Below are 17,427 nucleotides of genomic sequence, written 5' to 3' on the forward strand. Positions count from 1 at the left end.
ATATATATATATATATATATAATATATATATATATATATATATACATATATATATATATATACATATATATATATATACACATACATATATATATATATATACACATATATATATATATATATATATATATATATATATATATATATATATATATATATATATATATATATATATATATATATATATATATATATATATATATATATATATATATATTATATATATATATATACAGTGGTGGCTTAAAAAATTAGAGCCACCATAAAATTTCCACATTTTTAAGGTTTAGGTGCCAAAATCACCAATTTTAGCATACATTGAATTTCTAAATCAATTGGTTCATGAACATTTAGGTATTTTAGAAAAAAAACGGTGATAACTTTTATGTTATATTACAAAAAAAAAAAATACAAAATCTACATTGACATCAATATTTTGTATGACCACTTTTAGCTGCGATGACTGCTACAACTCTCCTTGGCATGCTCTCTATCAAATTTAAGCACTGATTTTGAATGTTTTCGTTATGGTGCCATACTTCAAATAATCTTTCAATTAATTTTGTTTATTGGTTACCAAAATTTTTGTCATTTCCCGCTTTAAAAGTTCCCATAAATTTTCTATTGGATTTAGGTCTGGTGAATTTCCTGGCTAGGGTAAAACAGTAATTTTTTTTTGTTGTCTAAATACTTAGATACGCTTTTTGCTTTATGGCATGGAGCCGAATCATGTTGGAAAATAAATTTTCCATCTTGAAACCACTCCTTTGCCTGAAGTATGAGGCGTTCCTCGAGATCTTTAATGTACTGATCCTGGCGCATCATATTTTTTACATTATACAGCCTTCCTGTTCCCTGGCCACTTATAACAGACCACACCATTATTTTGAGTGGGTGTTTTACTCTTTGTTTTACTCCAAACAGTCCTGATTAAACTTCTTACCTTCTCTTCTTCTCACAAAATTGGTTTTATCCATCATGATCTCTATAGTGGATTCGTCTGAGAAGCAAACCTTAAAAGTCAAAGTTATAGAAATTAAAAAACATCGTTTTTTTAATAAGTAGCCAAAATATGTAAAAGAATTCAGTTTATAAGAATGATTTTTTTCAAATATACCTTTTTCCAATCATCAACAGTAAAGTGTAAATTCTTCAGTGAGCTTGGGTCTGATTGCAGGTCTACAAGCTTTGAAGCCCTGTTCTGCCAATCTTCTACGAAAAGACCCCAAAGAAATTGATATTCCTTGTTCATTAAGGATTTATTTAAGGAATTTTTTTTGATTTTCTCCTATTTTCCACCACGATATCTCTTATTTTTCTCTCTGTACGTGGGGTTGTCACTCGATGTCTGCCACAGTTTTTCCTTGTTTCTGATAACAATGGTTCATTTTCCCCCATTTTTTTCTTAATTCTATCGACTGTTGCCCTAGAAACCTTTACATTCTTTGCTGTTTGTCTATTGGAGCTATTTCCAGCCAATATAAGACCCTGAATCAGTCCAATTAGAGATGGTGAAATATCCTTTTGTTTTCCCATTGCTTTAAAGATAACAAAAAAAGAAGGTTAGGTTATGTTGAAAAATAAAATATAATTTTTATGTTGAAAAATAAAAGTAATTTTATATATATGGTAAGTAGTAATATATATATATATATATATATATATATATATATATATATATATATATATATATATATATATATTATATATATATATATATATATATATATATGGTAAGTAGAAAATTACTACTCACTATATATTACTAGAGGAACATTAATTTTAAGCATTTATTATGACATTTTGATTATAAAGATCTTCACACCGATTTGTGAACATAAAGTATATGTTTATCATACCATGGGCATATTTTGCTGTTATAATTGGAGAAATTTTGCTGTTTTAATTGGAGATATGTTGTATTAAATTAAAAAAAAAGTATATACATGTCATGTTTTGATCAAAGAAAAATAGATTAAAAAGCATTGCCGAGTGTAGAAAAACAAGTTGTTTTTGCTAGAGTTCGGACTGTTGTAATTGTAATGAAAATAATAACAGAAACAATAATGTAATTAATGTTTCTGTTATTATTTTAACAACAATAATGTATTGCAATTCATCTACATAATACAATAACAATATCTGAAAAAAAATGTATTGCAATGATCCACTACAATAACAATAAATATTGTATTGTAATTCATCTTTATAATACAATAGCAATTTATTATTGTAATAAAAAAATATATTGCAATATCAAAATTTAATGTTTTAACAGTCCAGTCTCCGAAATATGTGACCTTGATATAGGTACAACTAGTATATAATTATTGATTCTATTTCTATTCTATTTACTGAATATCACTTGTCCTCGTTGCAAACTTTATATAGCTCTATAAAAGTTTGAACTTTACTCAACTAACACTTACCTAATATAACTTTGTCTTTTGTTTCTCTTAGGCTTTTATGGCTGTATGTGTTTCATAAAGTAACTGGACTTTTGGATCTAGTTGCAAAGTTATACAAGAAATTTGTTACACAAATCAAAAACAATATTCATTTGATATTCCAAACTGCCTTATTTTTCATAAATGATCCCTTACAAAATTTACCAGTATGGTCTGGTAGGTGATGATAATACGAAAATGTAGAAAATTTTTTACAAAACAAAAGTAGTTCACATTTTTAGACAATCTAATTGATAATTACCCAGGCCAATGGTTTCCTGATTCCATAATGCTGTAATTTATTACTCATTAGCGGTTAATTATATTGAAAAAAAAAATTGTTTTTATCTGGTTTATGTATTTAATCAATTAGTTTAGACATCATCATCCGGTGAAACATTTAAATATCAGTTTAGACAAAATTATGAAAAAATCAAAAATTTGACTTCACTAAGTAAATAATTATTTAATTACAAACATGATAAATTATATATTTGTATGATTTTGAATGAATATTATTAATTTTAATTCTAAATAAATTATTCTTTAAACAGCTATATTATATACTCAAAATAAATAAAATTTATATATGTAAATGGTTACTAGAAATGGATGACATGAGCGCCCCTGAACCTAATATTTATTAGGTATACTTAATATATATACTTCTTTGGCTTTCCTGGCTTCACTTTACTTCTCAAAATAAATATAATTTTCATAAATATATAAATGACTGCTAAAAACAAGTGCTATGGAAACCTCTGAATTTTCTAGTGCCCAAATAACAATAAATTGTGGAAAAAGAATCAAAATACTTTAAAATGCAATAGCTATTAGACTTTGAAATAGTAATACAATACACCACAACAGTTATTGTAATTGTTTTTCATCCCAGCAATACAATACAAAAGTTGTTGTAATAACATGGTCTAGGGATGCTTTGCTAGAAACAAAGTTGGTGACTTTGTGCAAATTGAAAACATTATGGATATAAAAAAATATCACAACATTCTCCGAAAACATGCACTTCAGCGCAGAAAAAGAATTATGGATTGCAGATTTGTTTTTACAGGATAAAGACCCTAAACACACTTTTAAATTCTGCCATATATATATCACAGCCGAAGAAAAACAAAAAGAACTAAAATATATACTTCTCAGTCTCCTGATTTAAACCTATTCGAGTTGTTGTGAGATGAGTTAGATCTTATTTTGAACTTTAAAGCAATAAATAGAAAAGACCAAATTTTTGTTAAAAAATTTAAATCTAAAAAGTATAGTAACCGCTTTATTGTACCCAGGCTGCAAGGTGGTTGTTAGAGTGTTAGCATTTGGGGTTGCCTAATTTAAATGGAATAACTGTGTGTAAGTTTGTGTGCCAAATCAATATAGACATGTTATAGAACTTTATATTGATCAAAATGATTACCTTCAACAACATGTCCTGCTCTATTACAAGATTTGAATACAATCGAATCCATTTTGGCCTAGATGGGTAAAGATTTAATCAAGGTTAGAAAATAAGATCTATAAATTCTCCTTCTGTTAAGTCTTATCTCTTGAAAAGTTCACCAGACCTACTTGCTCTTTGTGAGACTAATTTGTGTTTGGCTGTCTCATCTTGTGATCTTAGTGTTATCTTCCTTTAATTTGTAAAGACTCTAATAGCCACATGCTTGGCCTGGGCATTTACATTCATAAATTTCACTCATTTGTTCAGAAACTAGGTTTGAATCCACAGACTATTCTTTTATGTGCTTTCGTTTAGCACCATTTCACTCTATCGCCTTTCTCTTTGTTCTATATTGCTTTCCTTCATTTCAAGACTGCACCCTTTTCGATGTTATTTATAATCAAATTGACCAAACCCTCTTTATCTATCAGCCAATATCGTTGTTGGTGACTTTAATCTTATCACACTGAATGGCCCTAGTGTCATTGGCTTGACTCTAGTGTCAATGGCTTGGCTCTAGTGTCAGTGACTCTGCAGGCGTTAATGCACACAATTTTGCCTTTCTCAATCTCTAACTCAAATAGTCAACTTTCCATCTCGTTTTCCTGACAATCCGAATCATTTACCTTCTCTACTCGACTTATGTCTTGTTTCTGATCCTATTCAGCTCTCAGTTTCTCCACATTTACCCTTAGGTGCTTCTGACCACGGTTTGATCTCTTTAAAACTATTATCTCATTCTTCTTTATTATCAGAATACCCCTATCATTGTACCTCTTACAACTACCTTAAAGCTGACTAGGACTCTTTCCATGATTTTCTTTGTGATGACCCTTGGGTAGATTTCTTTCGTCTTCCTGCTGATGAATGTGTGATAATTTTTTGGATCCAGGCTGTCAAGGAATCTTTTATTCCCCCTCGACGATTCCAGGTCAAGCCTCACTCTTCTCCATAGTTTTCCTCACATTGTGCTGCTGCAGTTTCCAATTAAAACTATTACTTCCATATCTATCAGCAAAACAATTCTCCTGAAAACAGACGTTTGTTTATTACTGCTAGAAACCGTTATAAAAAGGTTTTATCTATCGCCAAAGCCTATCATTCTCAGGTCATGAAATCTTGTATTTTATCTCAAAAATTAGGCTCTCGTGACTTCTGGAGAATCTTTAACAGTATCAATAATAAGAACAAATCTGATATTCCACCTCTCTTGTATGGTTCAGACTTTTTCACCTCATCTAAAGACAAAGCTGAATTGTTTGCTAAGAAGTTTTCATCAATATTATCTCTTGATTCCACTAGTTGTGTTCTACCTGATATAGCCAATAAACTGGTTGATCCATTGCTCGATATTCATATTACTTCAACTTCTGTATCTAAAGTGATTTTCTGCTTAGACTCTTCTACAGCTTGTGGTCCGGACAACATATCTGTTATAGTCCTGCAGAAATGTTCTTTGCGGCTGTCGTCTATACTTTCAAAACTATTTAACAAGTGTTTATCAGAGTCTTGTTTTCTAGTCTGCCCAAAAGCGACATCTGTTATACTTATTTTCAAAAACTCTGGAGAGCGATCTGGCTTGTCCAACAGTCGTCCCATTAGTCTTCTTCCTATCATAAGCAAGGTTTTTGAATCTTTAATTAACAAACACTTAATCTCTCATCTTGAATCTAATAACTTATGGATCATCAATATCGATTTCAGTCTTTTCATTCTACAGCTGATTTGCTAATAGTAATAACCAATAAGTTTTATTTTGCATTAAAGGTGGAGAGGTTAAGGCTATTGCTCTTGACATTTCTAAAGCTTTTGGTAAAGTTTGGCATGCTGGTCTTCTCGATAAGTTTCTTTGTTACGGTGTATCAGGTAACATCTTTAAGATTATCGATCCTTTCAAATTGTAGTATAAAAGTTGTCCTCAACGGACAGCACTCTTTTACATATCCTGTAACTTATCTCATATCTAAGGTGGCTTTGTTTGCTGTTGATACTACCATTTATTCTTGTCTTGGTAAGAAGCCAACACTTTTAAGTAGTCTGTTAAGTGTAATCTTGCTATATAATCTTCATCTTTTCTTATCCAGTAACTTCCTACTCTAATAGTGGTTGCTTGCAGCCTTGTTGGAAGCAAAGATGTTGGGAAAAAAAAAAAGCTAAAACAAATATATGTATATTTTCATTCTGATTGGCTTCAAACAAGGCTGCAAGCTACCACTATAAAGTTGGGAGTTACTAAAAAAAAAGAATAGAGTTATAGAACAAGGAAACGGTTGATAGAAGACTTAAAACGTTCAAGGTTGTTTGAGTCCAGAAAACCTGAAGATGGGAGAGAGTTCCAAAGGGTTGAAGTGTGAAGAAAGAAACTAAAGTAAAAAAACTAAAACTAGAAGATTAAAAGTTTTTGGAGCATGCAGGAGCAGATGCAGTAAAAGAATGAGACTTTGATGAGTGACGAGTCAAGCGGGAATGAGTTTTAGTTGATGGAATTAGAGATGATAGCTCCTTTGAGCAGCGACCATGATAGTATTTGTAGAAAAGAGACAGATGCAACTTTCCGATGATAGGAAAGAGGCTCAAGCTAAGCAGATATACTGGGTTTACAATGCATTTTTAGACCTTGTATAGAAGAGAAAGAGCATTATTAGACGAACCAGCCCAAATATGACAGCAGTATTCCATATAGGGGTGAATAAAAGGTTTTTAGAGAATAGAACCAGGAGAGAGAAAATGGCGAGTACGATAAAGAGAAGCAACCTTAGCAGATGCTAATTTAGCAATTGATTATATATATGGTTTTCATGAAAAGTCAGTAGTAAATGATAATCCAAGAAGATGTAAAGAAGAGGACTCAGTAAGAGGTTGGCCATTAATTAATATAGGAATGTCAACAGTACTGTGACAGTTGTTTGCAGTAAACAACTATCAGTTGTTTATTGCAATACTATTTACAGAGTTTTGTTGGAATTAAAATTGCAGTATATATGTCTATATGTATATACACACACACACATATATATATATATATATATATATATATATATATATATATATATATATATATATATATATATATATATATATATATATATATGTATATATATATATATGTATATATATATATATTTATATATATATATATATATATATACATATACATATAGTATGACATAGTATGTAATACTATTTGAAAAATTGTTGCAACTGAGTTGCAAAAAAGAGATGTGGCTGGCAGAAAAACACTAAGGGTATATTTTAATTACTTTTTTTAAAGATTGTTTACTTTCGCAAACTTTGATATATTGCAATTTTATTTTTTATATTAGATCTTTTGTTATGTTTAATAATGTTTTTAAATACAATTGTATGTTTTAGTGTGTTATCCAAGATGCATTACTTGTTTAAAAATTTTTTTTCTTACAAATGAAAAATTAGTTAACTATCTTTTTTAGTTTCTGTTTTATAATACTTTAAGTTTCTCTAATATTTAATTATATTTTCATAAATCATTTTGTCTGTTTTCTGCTATATCATTCTAATCACATTTTTTGTTTTCATTTTGCAATATTACAATAGTTATTAGCAGTAAATTGTTTAGTTTTGTTGAAGTCAAAATTCACAAGCCACTGCAAGCTCCAAGCTACTACAGAAGAATGATCATATTCGATATTACCTGTCTGTTCTAAGCAATTAAAAAGAGACGACATTTTGAAAAGACAGGAGTATAAATTGAGTCATTAGCAATCAGAGCCTCTTTAGAGGTAAGATTGTTAGGAAGATAATTGTTGTAGATAAGAAATAATGCCAAAGATAGAACCTGATGATGACTAGGATGACTTAAATACTAAAAATATTAAAATGGTTTGGTAATCTCAAACCAATCTTTGGTAAATTTTTTGTTACTTCAGTTAGCACTTCTTAAATAACTTAGAGAGAATTGAAGAGAGTTCTGGAGAACACTTTTGTAAGGCTATGAGAGAAATATTGTATGGACTAAAAGCTATAGAAGACATTAAATGAGAAATAACTTTAGCAACAGAAGCTGCTGTGATTTGGATATATTACAATGGGTTAATTTGTTTCATTGGAATGACAGGAAAAGCGTGACCATTAGATTTGAGGGACAAATTAGATAAAAAATGTTTACAAACAGTAATGCCGTATCCTTATCCTATCTAATATTTATCCTTTTATTTATCCTTATTTTTATATATTTATCCTTATGTATATCCTTATATTTCAGCTATAGTTTAAGGATGAATTATCTCTTTTTTTTTTTTTTCAAGCATGATTTACCTTTTTCTTTTTAAAATTAATCTTTGTTCTTTTATCCATTTATTTTTATCATCTATTTGTTTTTGTTTGCATTACTTATATCCCTTGACACAACTTTTCCTTTTTTATTTCATAATTTTCTGTGGACAATTATTGCTCCATCTAATTCAAGCAACACAGATTTCCTGCACAAAGTATAACAGATATAAGTTGTTTAATACTTTATAAAAAATATTAAATAATTAATACATATTTATACATATATTAAACTGTGGATGTCATCCGGCTATAAAGAAATGTCTATATAGTCTATACAAGCTACTGACTATATATTTTGTCTGGCTACGAAATATATATTATGTCTGGCTATAAAATATGTATTATGTCCAGCTATAATATATATATAAAGACTATAAAATACTTAGTCTGAATATAGTCTGGTGACTTGACATTTTAATAGGCTTTAAGTATTACAATCACATATTACACAATTATATTTTTGTAATACAAAACTGTAATTTTTTTTTATATTTCAATATAAATATATTAAGTTTGATAAACTTATTATTCTATTTGATTTTTTTATTAGCAATTATTTAAATCTTTTTTTTTTAATTTTCAAAATTTAGTTTAACATTTATTATTTGATTTTCTGTTTGTTTTTTTAAAATTTATACAAATAATATACTTGTTTTTTACAGGTCAAAATGGATAACTTATCTCAGACTAGTAATCAACTTTTAATGCAGTTGAGTGATAATGATGATGATGGTGTTTCACTGAAGAGCACTAACAAACAGCGGAACACTGACAAACTTCAGAGGAGTACTGATGAATCTCAGAGGAGTACTGACAAATCTCAAAAGAGTACTGGATATAATAATAATAATTTTATTAAAGCTCAAAATTCTGTGGAAATCAATACTAGCAAAGAAAAAACAAGTATGTTAGAAAAATCCATAAAAAGTATAGAGCCAATTTCATTAGCAAAATCTGTGAAAATCAACGGTATTAAAGAAGAACAAAGTTTATTAGAAAAAATCAATATTCAATTGTAAGTTTTCATAGTAGTTAAATTATTGGTTTTACTAATTAATAATAAATTTGCATTAAATTTAATTTTAAATTGAAACTTTTTGTAGTTTTTCATGCTATCCCAATTATGTCCTTAGTTTTTCTCCAAAACTATATTATATGTAAAGTGTTGGAAAAAAAGTAAGAACATAATTGTTCTTAGTTTTTCTACAGTTATACATGTAGCAAGTACATTCATTTTGGTCTGTTTGCTGATTTGACTAATTATATTTTCAAATTTTAAGAATTTTTTTATAATGGCAATCAGATTGCATGTTACTCAGTTGCTCATAAGTTACCATGAAAAATGGTGTTTAGCAGTTACTTCATTTACTTCAGAAAATTATTAAGTTATATTATATTATTTTACTGAAAAAACATTTTTTACATTCACGTTTATTTTTTTGTCATGAAAAATTATGTGCCAAGCCATAAACAGGTCAACATTTAAACCAGGATGTTCATGTAATTGAAACTTATCAATCATTTAGAATGAAATCTTGTTGTGTGCTTTACTGTTGTATGTTTTACTGTTAGATAATTTATTTTGAGTCAAAAAAAATCAACTAAATATTTAAACAGAGATTTTGATTGGCTTTTGTTTTAACAACTTTTGTTTTGATTGACTCTTGTGTTAGCAACTTTGCATTGAATTCTATTTATTATGATATCATAAATGCACCAGTGATACAAAGTAGCTTTAAAATTAGTGCACATTAATTTTTAGAAAAATGTGTTTTCATTCCTGATGCTTTCAACACACAAAATACTTTTTTTGTAGACCTGTGTTTTGTTTTATTTTAAGAATATAAAGTATAATATTTTTTAAAATAATCCAAACATAAATAAATTTTATCTTTTATATTGTGCTCTCTCAATTTTTTCAAATGTAAAATTTCTAATTTTACATATTTTGTTCCTTTTTTGCACTGAATAATAATTTATTAATTGAATTAAATAAACTCAAACTTAATCGAATACATCACTTTATAAATAATGTATATTCATTGACTAATTTGCTAAGATAAACATAAATTAGTGAACCTAAATAAACTGATTCAAAGACAGTAAAAAAATTATCATCATCATTATAAAAAAAATGATAATTATTTTAGCATTCATATTTTTGGGCTTGACAGGTTAGACATTTCTCATAGTATTGTTTCTCCAATCTTATGCTATATTCTCTCCTTGTCAGAGGGTTTTTACATCAATTGTAATGCGCTCTTGTCAAGTTTTCCTAATTCTCTCCTTTTTGTCACTAACCTGCTAACTTTTCTCACTAACCTGCTAACAACATGCTTATACTCAATCTTAATGCAATATATGCCCAAAGCACCTTAATCATCCATGATGCACCCTATCAAATACTTTCACTATTACCAATCTCTGTCTAAGATAATTTTTCTACATCCTAATATTCTGGTTTCTTGTGGTGTTTAGTTTTCCCTTTAATCTTAATGATGCAATTTTTGATGTTAGTAATAAAGATAAATCATTAAATTGGCCTAGATTACTAGGTTACTATGTACAAATTACTTTTGCTCTAGATGTATTTTTTGATCCACCAGGTTTTGACTTCTTAGTTTTACAAAAGTACATGTTTGTCAAAATCTACAACATTAGGTATACCTTATATCCCACGGCATCTCTTAATCAATCTAAACCAGACCTTGGAAAGGTAAGTAAAGTTGGAAAACATCAACAATAAAGTCAGAAATGCCACTCTTGTAAACCAATGTCATAATAGAAATGATGTTATAATATTGTTATGCAATATTAAAGACAAACATAACTTCACTTTTATCTAGTTTGGTATTGAAGAGCAACCTTTCATCTCTAAAGAATGACTTCAAGATTCACTTATTCATGCTAAAAAATTTACAAAAACCTCAGATAAAGCACAAGAAATTATAAATCACTCAAGAAAATCATTACTTTTTGTTGAAAATAATTGTATTTGGGTCAAATAACTATGAGATCCTAATTTTGACGTCACTATGAATTTTCGATGGGGCTGCAATATGTGAGTTAGTTGGCTTTATTATTCTGCATACAATAAGGAAAAACTGGGTTGCAATCTGTTAATTGATTCAACAGATTGAATCAATCAAAATTAATTAAAAAAAATAAACGATATTTTTGTTAAAAAATATTGTTTATTTTTTTTAGGAGAAGCTGAATCTAAAACTAACTATAAAAACCAACTTAAAAATTGTAAACTTCTCGAAATCCGTTTTATGTCATAAAATACTTTCCAGTCATACAAAATCCAGGTGACCACCCATTATACATCAACATAATTTCTAACCACCCCCCTAGTATTATTAAATCCATACCAACCGTGATATCCAACCATATTAGCAACGTATCATCTAGCAAGAAAGTTTTTGATAGAGCAACACCAATTTATAACATTTTATAATGCTTTAACAGTTTGTGGGTACAATGAAAAGATTTCATTTCGAAAAAGCCTTGCCTCAACAAAACCAAAATTAAGATCATGAAACATTTGGTTTAATCCCCCATTTACACAAAGTGTAAGTAAATTTCCTAAATCTAATTGAAAAGCATTTTCCAAAAACACACAAGTTTTGCAAAATCTTTAACAACAATATCTTAAAAGTCTTTTTAACATCACCAGTATTATTATCCTATTTTTCTGATATAATTATTCCAATGTGTAACTGTTGGCAATCTTCACAATGTCCTCTGCAAGATGTGTCTTAGTAAAAATAAAAATTTACATCTGCAATATAAAAACATCACCACTGGATAATGGTTTTAATTTTATAGGTCTAATGGAGTGCACCTTTAAATATTGCTGGAACAAACAAAAACTATTTTGCTGGTACAAATATAAAAACAATAGTAAAGTAAATTCTACAGAACTAAAAAAAAAAGGATTTTTAACTCTTATTTTCCTGGATGATTATTGATAGAGCAGAGCCATTTAAACTTGGAGGAAAGATGTGTAATCCTTGTTTAATTGAAGATTACCATATCATTATATCATCTTTAAAACTATTGAATAAACGAAATGAGCAAGTATCAAAATGCCACCACGAAAACAAATTTGTTATCTGCAACTTTAACTTTATCTAAGCTAACACTGTATTGTATTTTTGTATATAATTTTTTTTTGTCATTATGGTTGTTTGTAATGTCTGATGGTTGCATAAAGCATAAAACTCCAAATCATGTATATACACACATATATATATGGCATGTTCCATTTTTAACTTATGTTACATGCACAACAACTTTATTAAATAATATCCTATTTAAACTGTTTACTTAAATTTTTGCAAGTATGTACCAAACCTTTTAGTCTGTTGAATTAAACAAGATGAGAAATTTGAGTCTGAATATAGGATGGCGAACTTAGGACCAAAAATACTTTTTAACTTATGTTATGCTGAAAACAAGTTAAAAAATGTTTCAACTTGAATGTCGGATTTTTGTGAATCCATATTTTGAATTGTATTCAAAATTTTAAAATGATTTCGTTAATTCAAATACTTATAAAAAATAAAAAAGTTCAATTAGATGACCTATTAATTAGTGACCCACCTAAAATATGTTAATTTGAATAAATATATTATTTTGACACTGTATTCAACTTATGTTACATCACTTATCTTACCATTCGAATAAAAACATATTGCTTTATCAATTGTTTTTTCAATTAAAATATTTTATCATTAGATCTAATTAGTTTTAAATTTAATTCTTGCTTGTTTCGCCAACCACCCAGCTATATAATTGCTATGCAATTAATGAATTGAAATGATGTCTTCAGTTGAAATCTCAGGTTTGTTATCTGACTTTTATATGCGATTAAAAAAGAAATTTCAAAATGATAAAAAATCATTAAAAATATTTACTTTTTTAAAAAGTTTTACTATTAAATCTACCTGTAGAAAAAAAAATTTATCAGTTATAAATCATTAAAAAAATTATGCTATTTAAATAGTTAGATACAGTTTCCCTAACGAAAGAAATTGCCGGCAGACTAATTAGAGTTTTTTTTTGGAAATTCCCAATTTTCACAATTAAACATTTATTAAAGGTGATTTCAAAGCATGAAAGTTAGTTTAAGTGACAACAAAAAAAAATAAAAATAAATTCTGATTCGTGCTTTTAAATATTTTGTATAAATAATAGATAAAAATCAATTATATAGCTCTGATATCATTCTTCAAGCACTCTTGACTCGAATGATATCAGAGCTATATAATTGATTTTTTGACAAAATTAAATAAAAATGACTATGCAACTTTTACTACTAAAAGTTTCAAGCGTTTTGCAATCATCAGGTAAAAAATACATGATGTATTTTTTACCTAATAATTGCAAAACACATGAAACTTTTAGTAGTAAAAGTTATGTAGTCATTTTTATTTAATCTTAAACAATGCCAAGTTTAAGATGGTTAATACTCCTCTAGAAAATTATTGTGATGTAAAATTTAATCATCTCTCTAATGATACGCTCTCTTAACTATGTAGTATAATTTCTATTAAAATAGTGATTTTTAGATTTTACCTAAATTATGATGAAATTTAATTTTAGCACAAATACAAAGTAATTACAAATTTAACATCAATTTTTCACTTGTTCCATGTAAACCACATATTTTAAACATTTAAATATATTGCTTGGACATAATTATGGAACAAATATAAACAAGCTATCAATACACTGTCAAATATCTTAAAAAAGTTAGAAAATAAAGTAAAATAAAAGGTTTACAATAGAATACTAAATGTTTTTCAAATCTTCACTAACTCACATAAATATATAATTTCTTTATTAATAGAATCATAAGTGTTTAATTTTTTTGATTAAGTTAATCCTTTTTTTTTAAATTAGGACTCCTTATATGAATATTTTACAAGAGGGATTTAACACAATGATGAAGATTTATAACGCTGATGAGACGACTCCTGGTTGGCGATTTACTGGCGCCAAAGAGTAAACTTTTTTAAAACTACTTAGTCAAAATAATTTTAGTGTTTTTTTTTTTTTTTTTAACTTGTTCAAGATTAATCCTTTTTTATTGATAAAAATATTGTTTTTTATTGTTTTCAATATTTGATATTTAAATGATTTTGATTTTGATAATTGTTTTAATTATAGTTTACAAATTTATTTAGTGGAGTAAGAATGTTCAGATGCGATAAAGATGAAATTTCAGAAGCGCCAACTTTTAAAGGGACTGGTGTCATTAATGTACCTCTGGGTTATGTTATTCAATATGTTTCATCACTGTCTTTTAAGTCAGAATATGATAAAATGTTTGAATCAGGTATTACTGACTGTTTATATTTACTTTATAAGTTTATGTGTGAGTATCTGATCATGTTTGTATATATTATATTTAAAAAAAAAATTATGCAAAGTATATGCAAGCATAATGAGAGTTGTAGTCCTCAAAATTATAAGCTTCATCAAACTTATAAGCTTCATCAACTCTTATTGCAAGGTGTTGCATGTTTTAAAACATCTCAATTGAACATCCATGTAATTCAATTAAAATAATAATACTTAAAAATTAAAACCAAGGTTTTTTGTACAGAAATATTAAGCTGTAATTGTTTGATGAAATTTATGATGATGAAATTCAACTTTACTTCTCTTAAATTTGTTGCTAGATTATTACCAGACAAAATGATTATAACTAAAAGATCATTAGTTAAAACATTTAAAAACTATTTGATATGAAATTTTTTCACCAAAATAAGCGTTTGTTATTTTAAAAAGATTTTTTTTTTCGGTTTCAAAGATTTTCAAGAAATTTGTAAAACAAAAGAGCAGGTATTTATTAAAGAACCAATTTTGATTTTAAGCACAGTATAATAACTTTTATTGAACTGATTTAATACATACTAACTGATTTGCATTTTTCTTAAGTATTGAAAGAAAAATTTCAACAGTTCCTTACTACAATTTCTTTGGAAGGAATTTGGTTCTTATCAGCAGTTTTTGGGTGGAATTTATCATGTTAAATGAATTTATCATGTTATATGCGGTAGTGGTGTAGTGGTAAAGCGCTCGCTTCAGAAGCGAGAGGTTCCGAGTTCGATCCCCACCACGTCCCTGGTAGTACTGCGCTCAACTTGTTTCTCCACGCAGCGGCCTTGTTTGTTGAGGTTCGTGTTTCGGAGTTATAGAGTTGAGAGAGGGTTATAATCACTATTGAGTAGCCTCCTCATCTGTAGTGGCCTTCATGGCCTTGAGGAGGTGAATAACAACAACAACAACAAAAAAAAAGAAAAAAGTCCAATGGTTTATAAACAATAAATGTTTAATTTATTATACAAATAAATGTTTAATTTATTATTTCTTTGAAAGTCTTTAAATGAGAAATACTGACTATTTTTATATAAGTAAAATGTCATTTTTATAATTAAATCTTCCTTTCAAAACTGTTTAGTCAACTTTTAAAATTTGTTTTTAATGTGTTTAGTATAAAACAATTTCTTAAATACTGTAATCTAAAATATTTATAATTAATGGGTTCATTTTTATTCCGTTTTTTGGAGAATATTTTTTAAACTTAAACTCTTATTAGATATTCATACATACATGTGACACTGCACTGTGTCTTTAGTGATATTAGTTGATGTATGTACACTCACTGCACCTCTCCCCAAATAAATCAGTTAATTAAAAAAAATAAAATCTTAATTTATAAAATTAAATACTTTCTCGTCAATAAAGTTATATTTTTTGGTTTTTCAACAAACAACAAAACCTATTTGGTTTCTGTATTTCCTTAAATGGGTTTTTGGTTTATTTGTTATATATTGTCAACAATATCAAACTTAAGTATGGTAATATAAAACTCAAGTATGCTGCAAATGGTAAAAAATGAATGCTAACATTAAGTTAGCTGCCATTTTCTACTGTTCTTACGGTACTACTAATTATTACATAGGTACTACAGCTAGGACTGTCAAAAATTTTGAAAATGACTGTTCGGATAAACTGTGAACAAACTAGTACCCAGGAACTCGTTAAAAAAATATTTTTTTATAAAAGTTGTTCTTATAAACAGTCAATATAAACTTTTAATTCAATGATTCCACTTAATTAGAAATTTTCTTTTTCTAAATTTTATTTTACTTTAAGTGGTTTATAAGGGATACAACAAGTTATGTCTTCTTCTTACCCCTGCTTTTTGTATTTATATTATAGTTTACATCTTGAATAAAATATTTTTTATAAAAGTTGTTCTTATAAACAGTCAATATAAACTTTTAATTCAATGATTCCACTTAATTAGAAATTTTCTTTTTCTAAATTTTATTTTACAAAAAAAAATATTTTTCAAGGTTACACAAGTCCCAACTACGGTTTAGAAATACTAGCGTTTCTACTGTTTTGAGTGCCAAAGATGTACATTTGATTGATTACATGCGCAGCAGTTAAGAACCTGGGTGAATGGGTATCCCTCGATAGCAATAAAAAAATAAAGATTTTTTTTACCTAAAATTTATTTAAAGTATTATAAAACAGAAACTAAATTTAATATTTTTTGCTTATTTGTTAGAAATAATTTTGTTAAATCTTTTATCTTAAATGACTTGTTAAAGTTTTTATACGAAAAAACATAATCATAAAAACTTGTGTTTTTTTGAAATTTGTCGAACATAATCACAAAAGTTATCAATAAATAGTGTTATATCAACCAAGGTGCACAAAAAGTATACACCTAAACTAGTATTTCTTTTTTGCAACTTTTTTGCATGGATTAACAGGTGACAACTGAAAAAAAAGACTGGATTTAAATATACATATCTCTTTAAAGGTATAAGATAAAACAACAAGGAAAAATGTTTCAGAAAGTATTTTTATTTTATCCATATAGTCATTTTTAGCTGTCTTTTGTTGAGAAACTTTGTCTTTATGGTCAAACATAAGTTTGAGCCTTTTGATGTTTGTCTTGGTCATTTCTTTAGCCTTTCTTCCACTTCCATGAACACTTTGGTAACCAGATTCATTTTCAGCACATTTAACTATGTTGTAGATAGTTCTTTTTGGTATATTCTCCGTCATAAGTGAAATTTTAACCATCGTTTCTGTAGTGATATAAAATTTATACACACGTTTTCTAATCTTTTCTTGTTTTGTATCTATTTTTTATTAATTTTTCTATAAAAAGTTAAAACACAT

The 17,427-nt window shown here is 27.5% G+C and overlaps 1 protein-coding gene across 2 annotated transcripts in view; it reads left to right on the forward strand.

Moving 5' to 3' along the window:
* Nucleotides 1-17,427, forward strand: part of LOC100208202 (uncharacterized) — a 122,910-nt gene that overhangs the window by 33,233 nt on the left and 72,250 nt on the right. For both annotated transcript variants that reach the window (XM_065806029.1, XM_065806028.1), the window contains exons 9-11: nt 8,874-9,226; nt 14,122-14,223; nt 14,406-14,557. In XM_065806029.1, the coding sequence (XP_065662101.1) occupies nt 8,874-9,226; nt 14,122-14,223; nt 14,406-14,557 (607 nt within the window). The remainder of the gene's footprint in view (nt 1-8,873; nt 9,227-14,121; nt 14,224-14,405; nt 14,558-17,427) is intronic.

Source organism: Hydra vulgaris, chromosome 09 (assembly GCF_038396675.1).
Source record: "Hydra vulgaris chromosome 09, alternate assembly HydraT2T_AEP".
In the NCBI taxonomy this organism is placed as follows: domain Eukaryota; kingdom Metazoa; phylum Cnidaria; class Hydrozoa; order Anthoathecata; family Hydridae; genus Hydra; species Hydra vulgaris.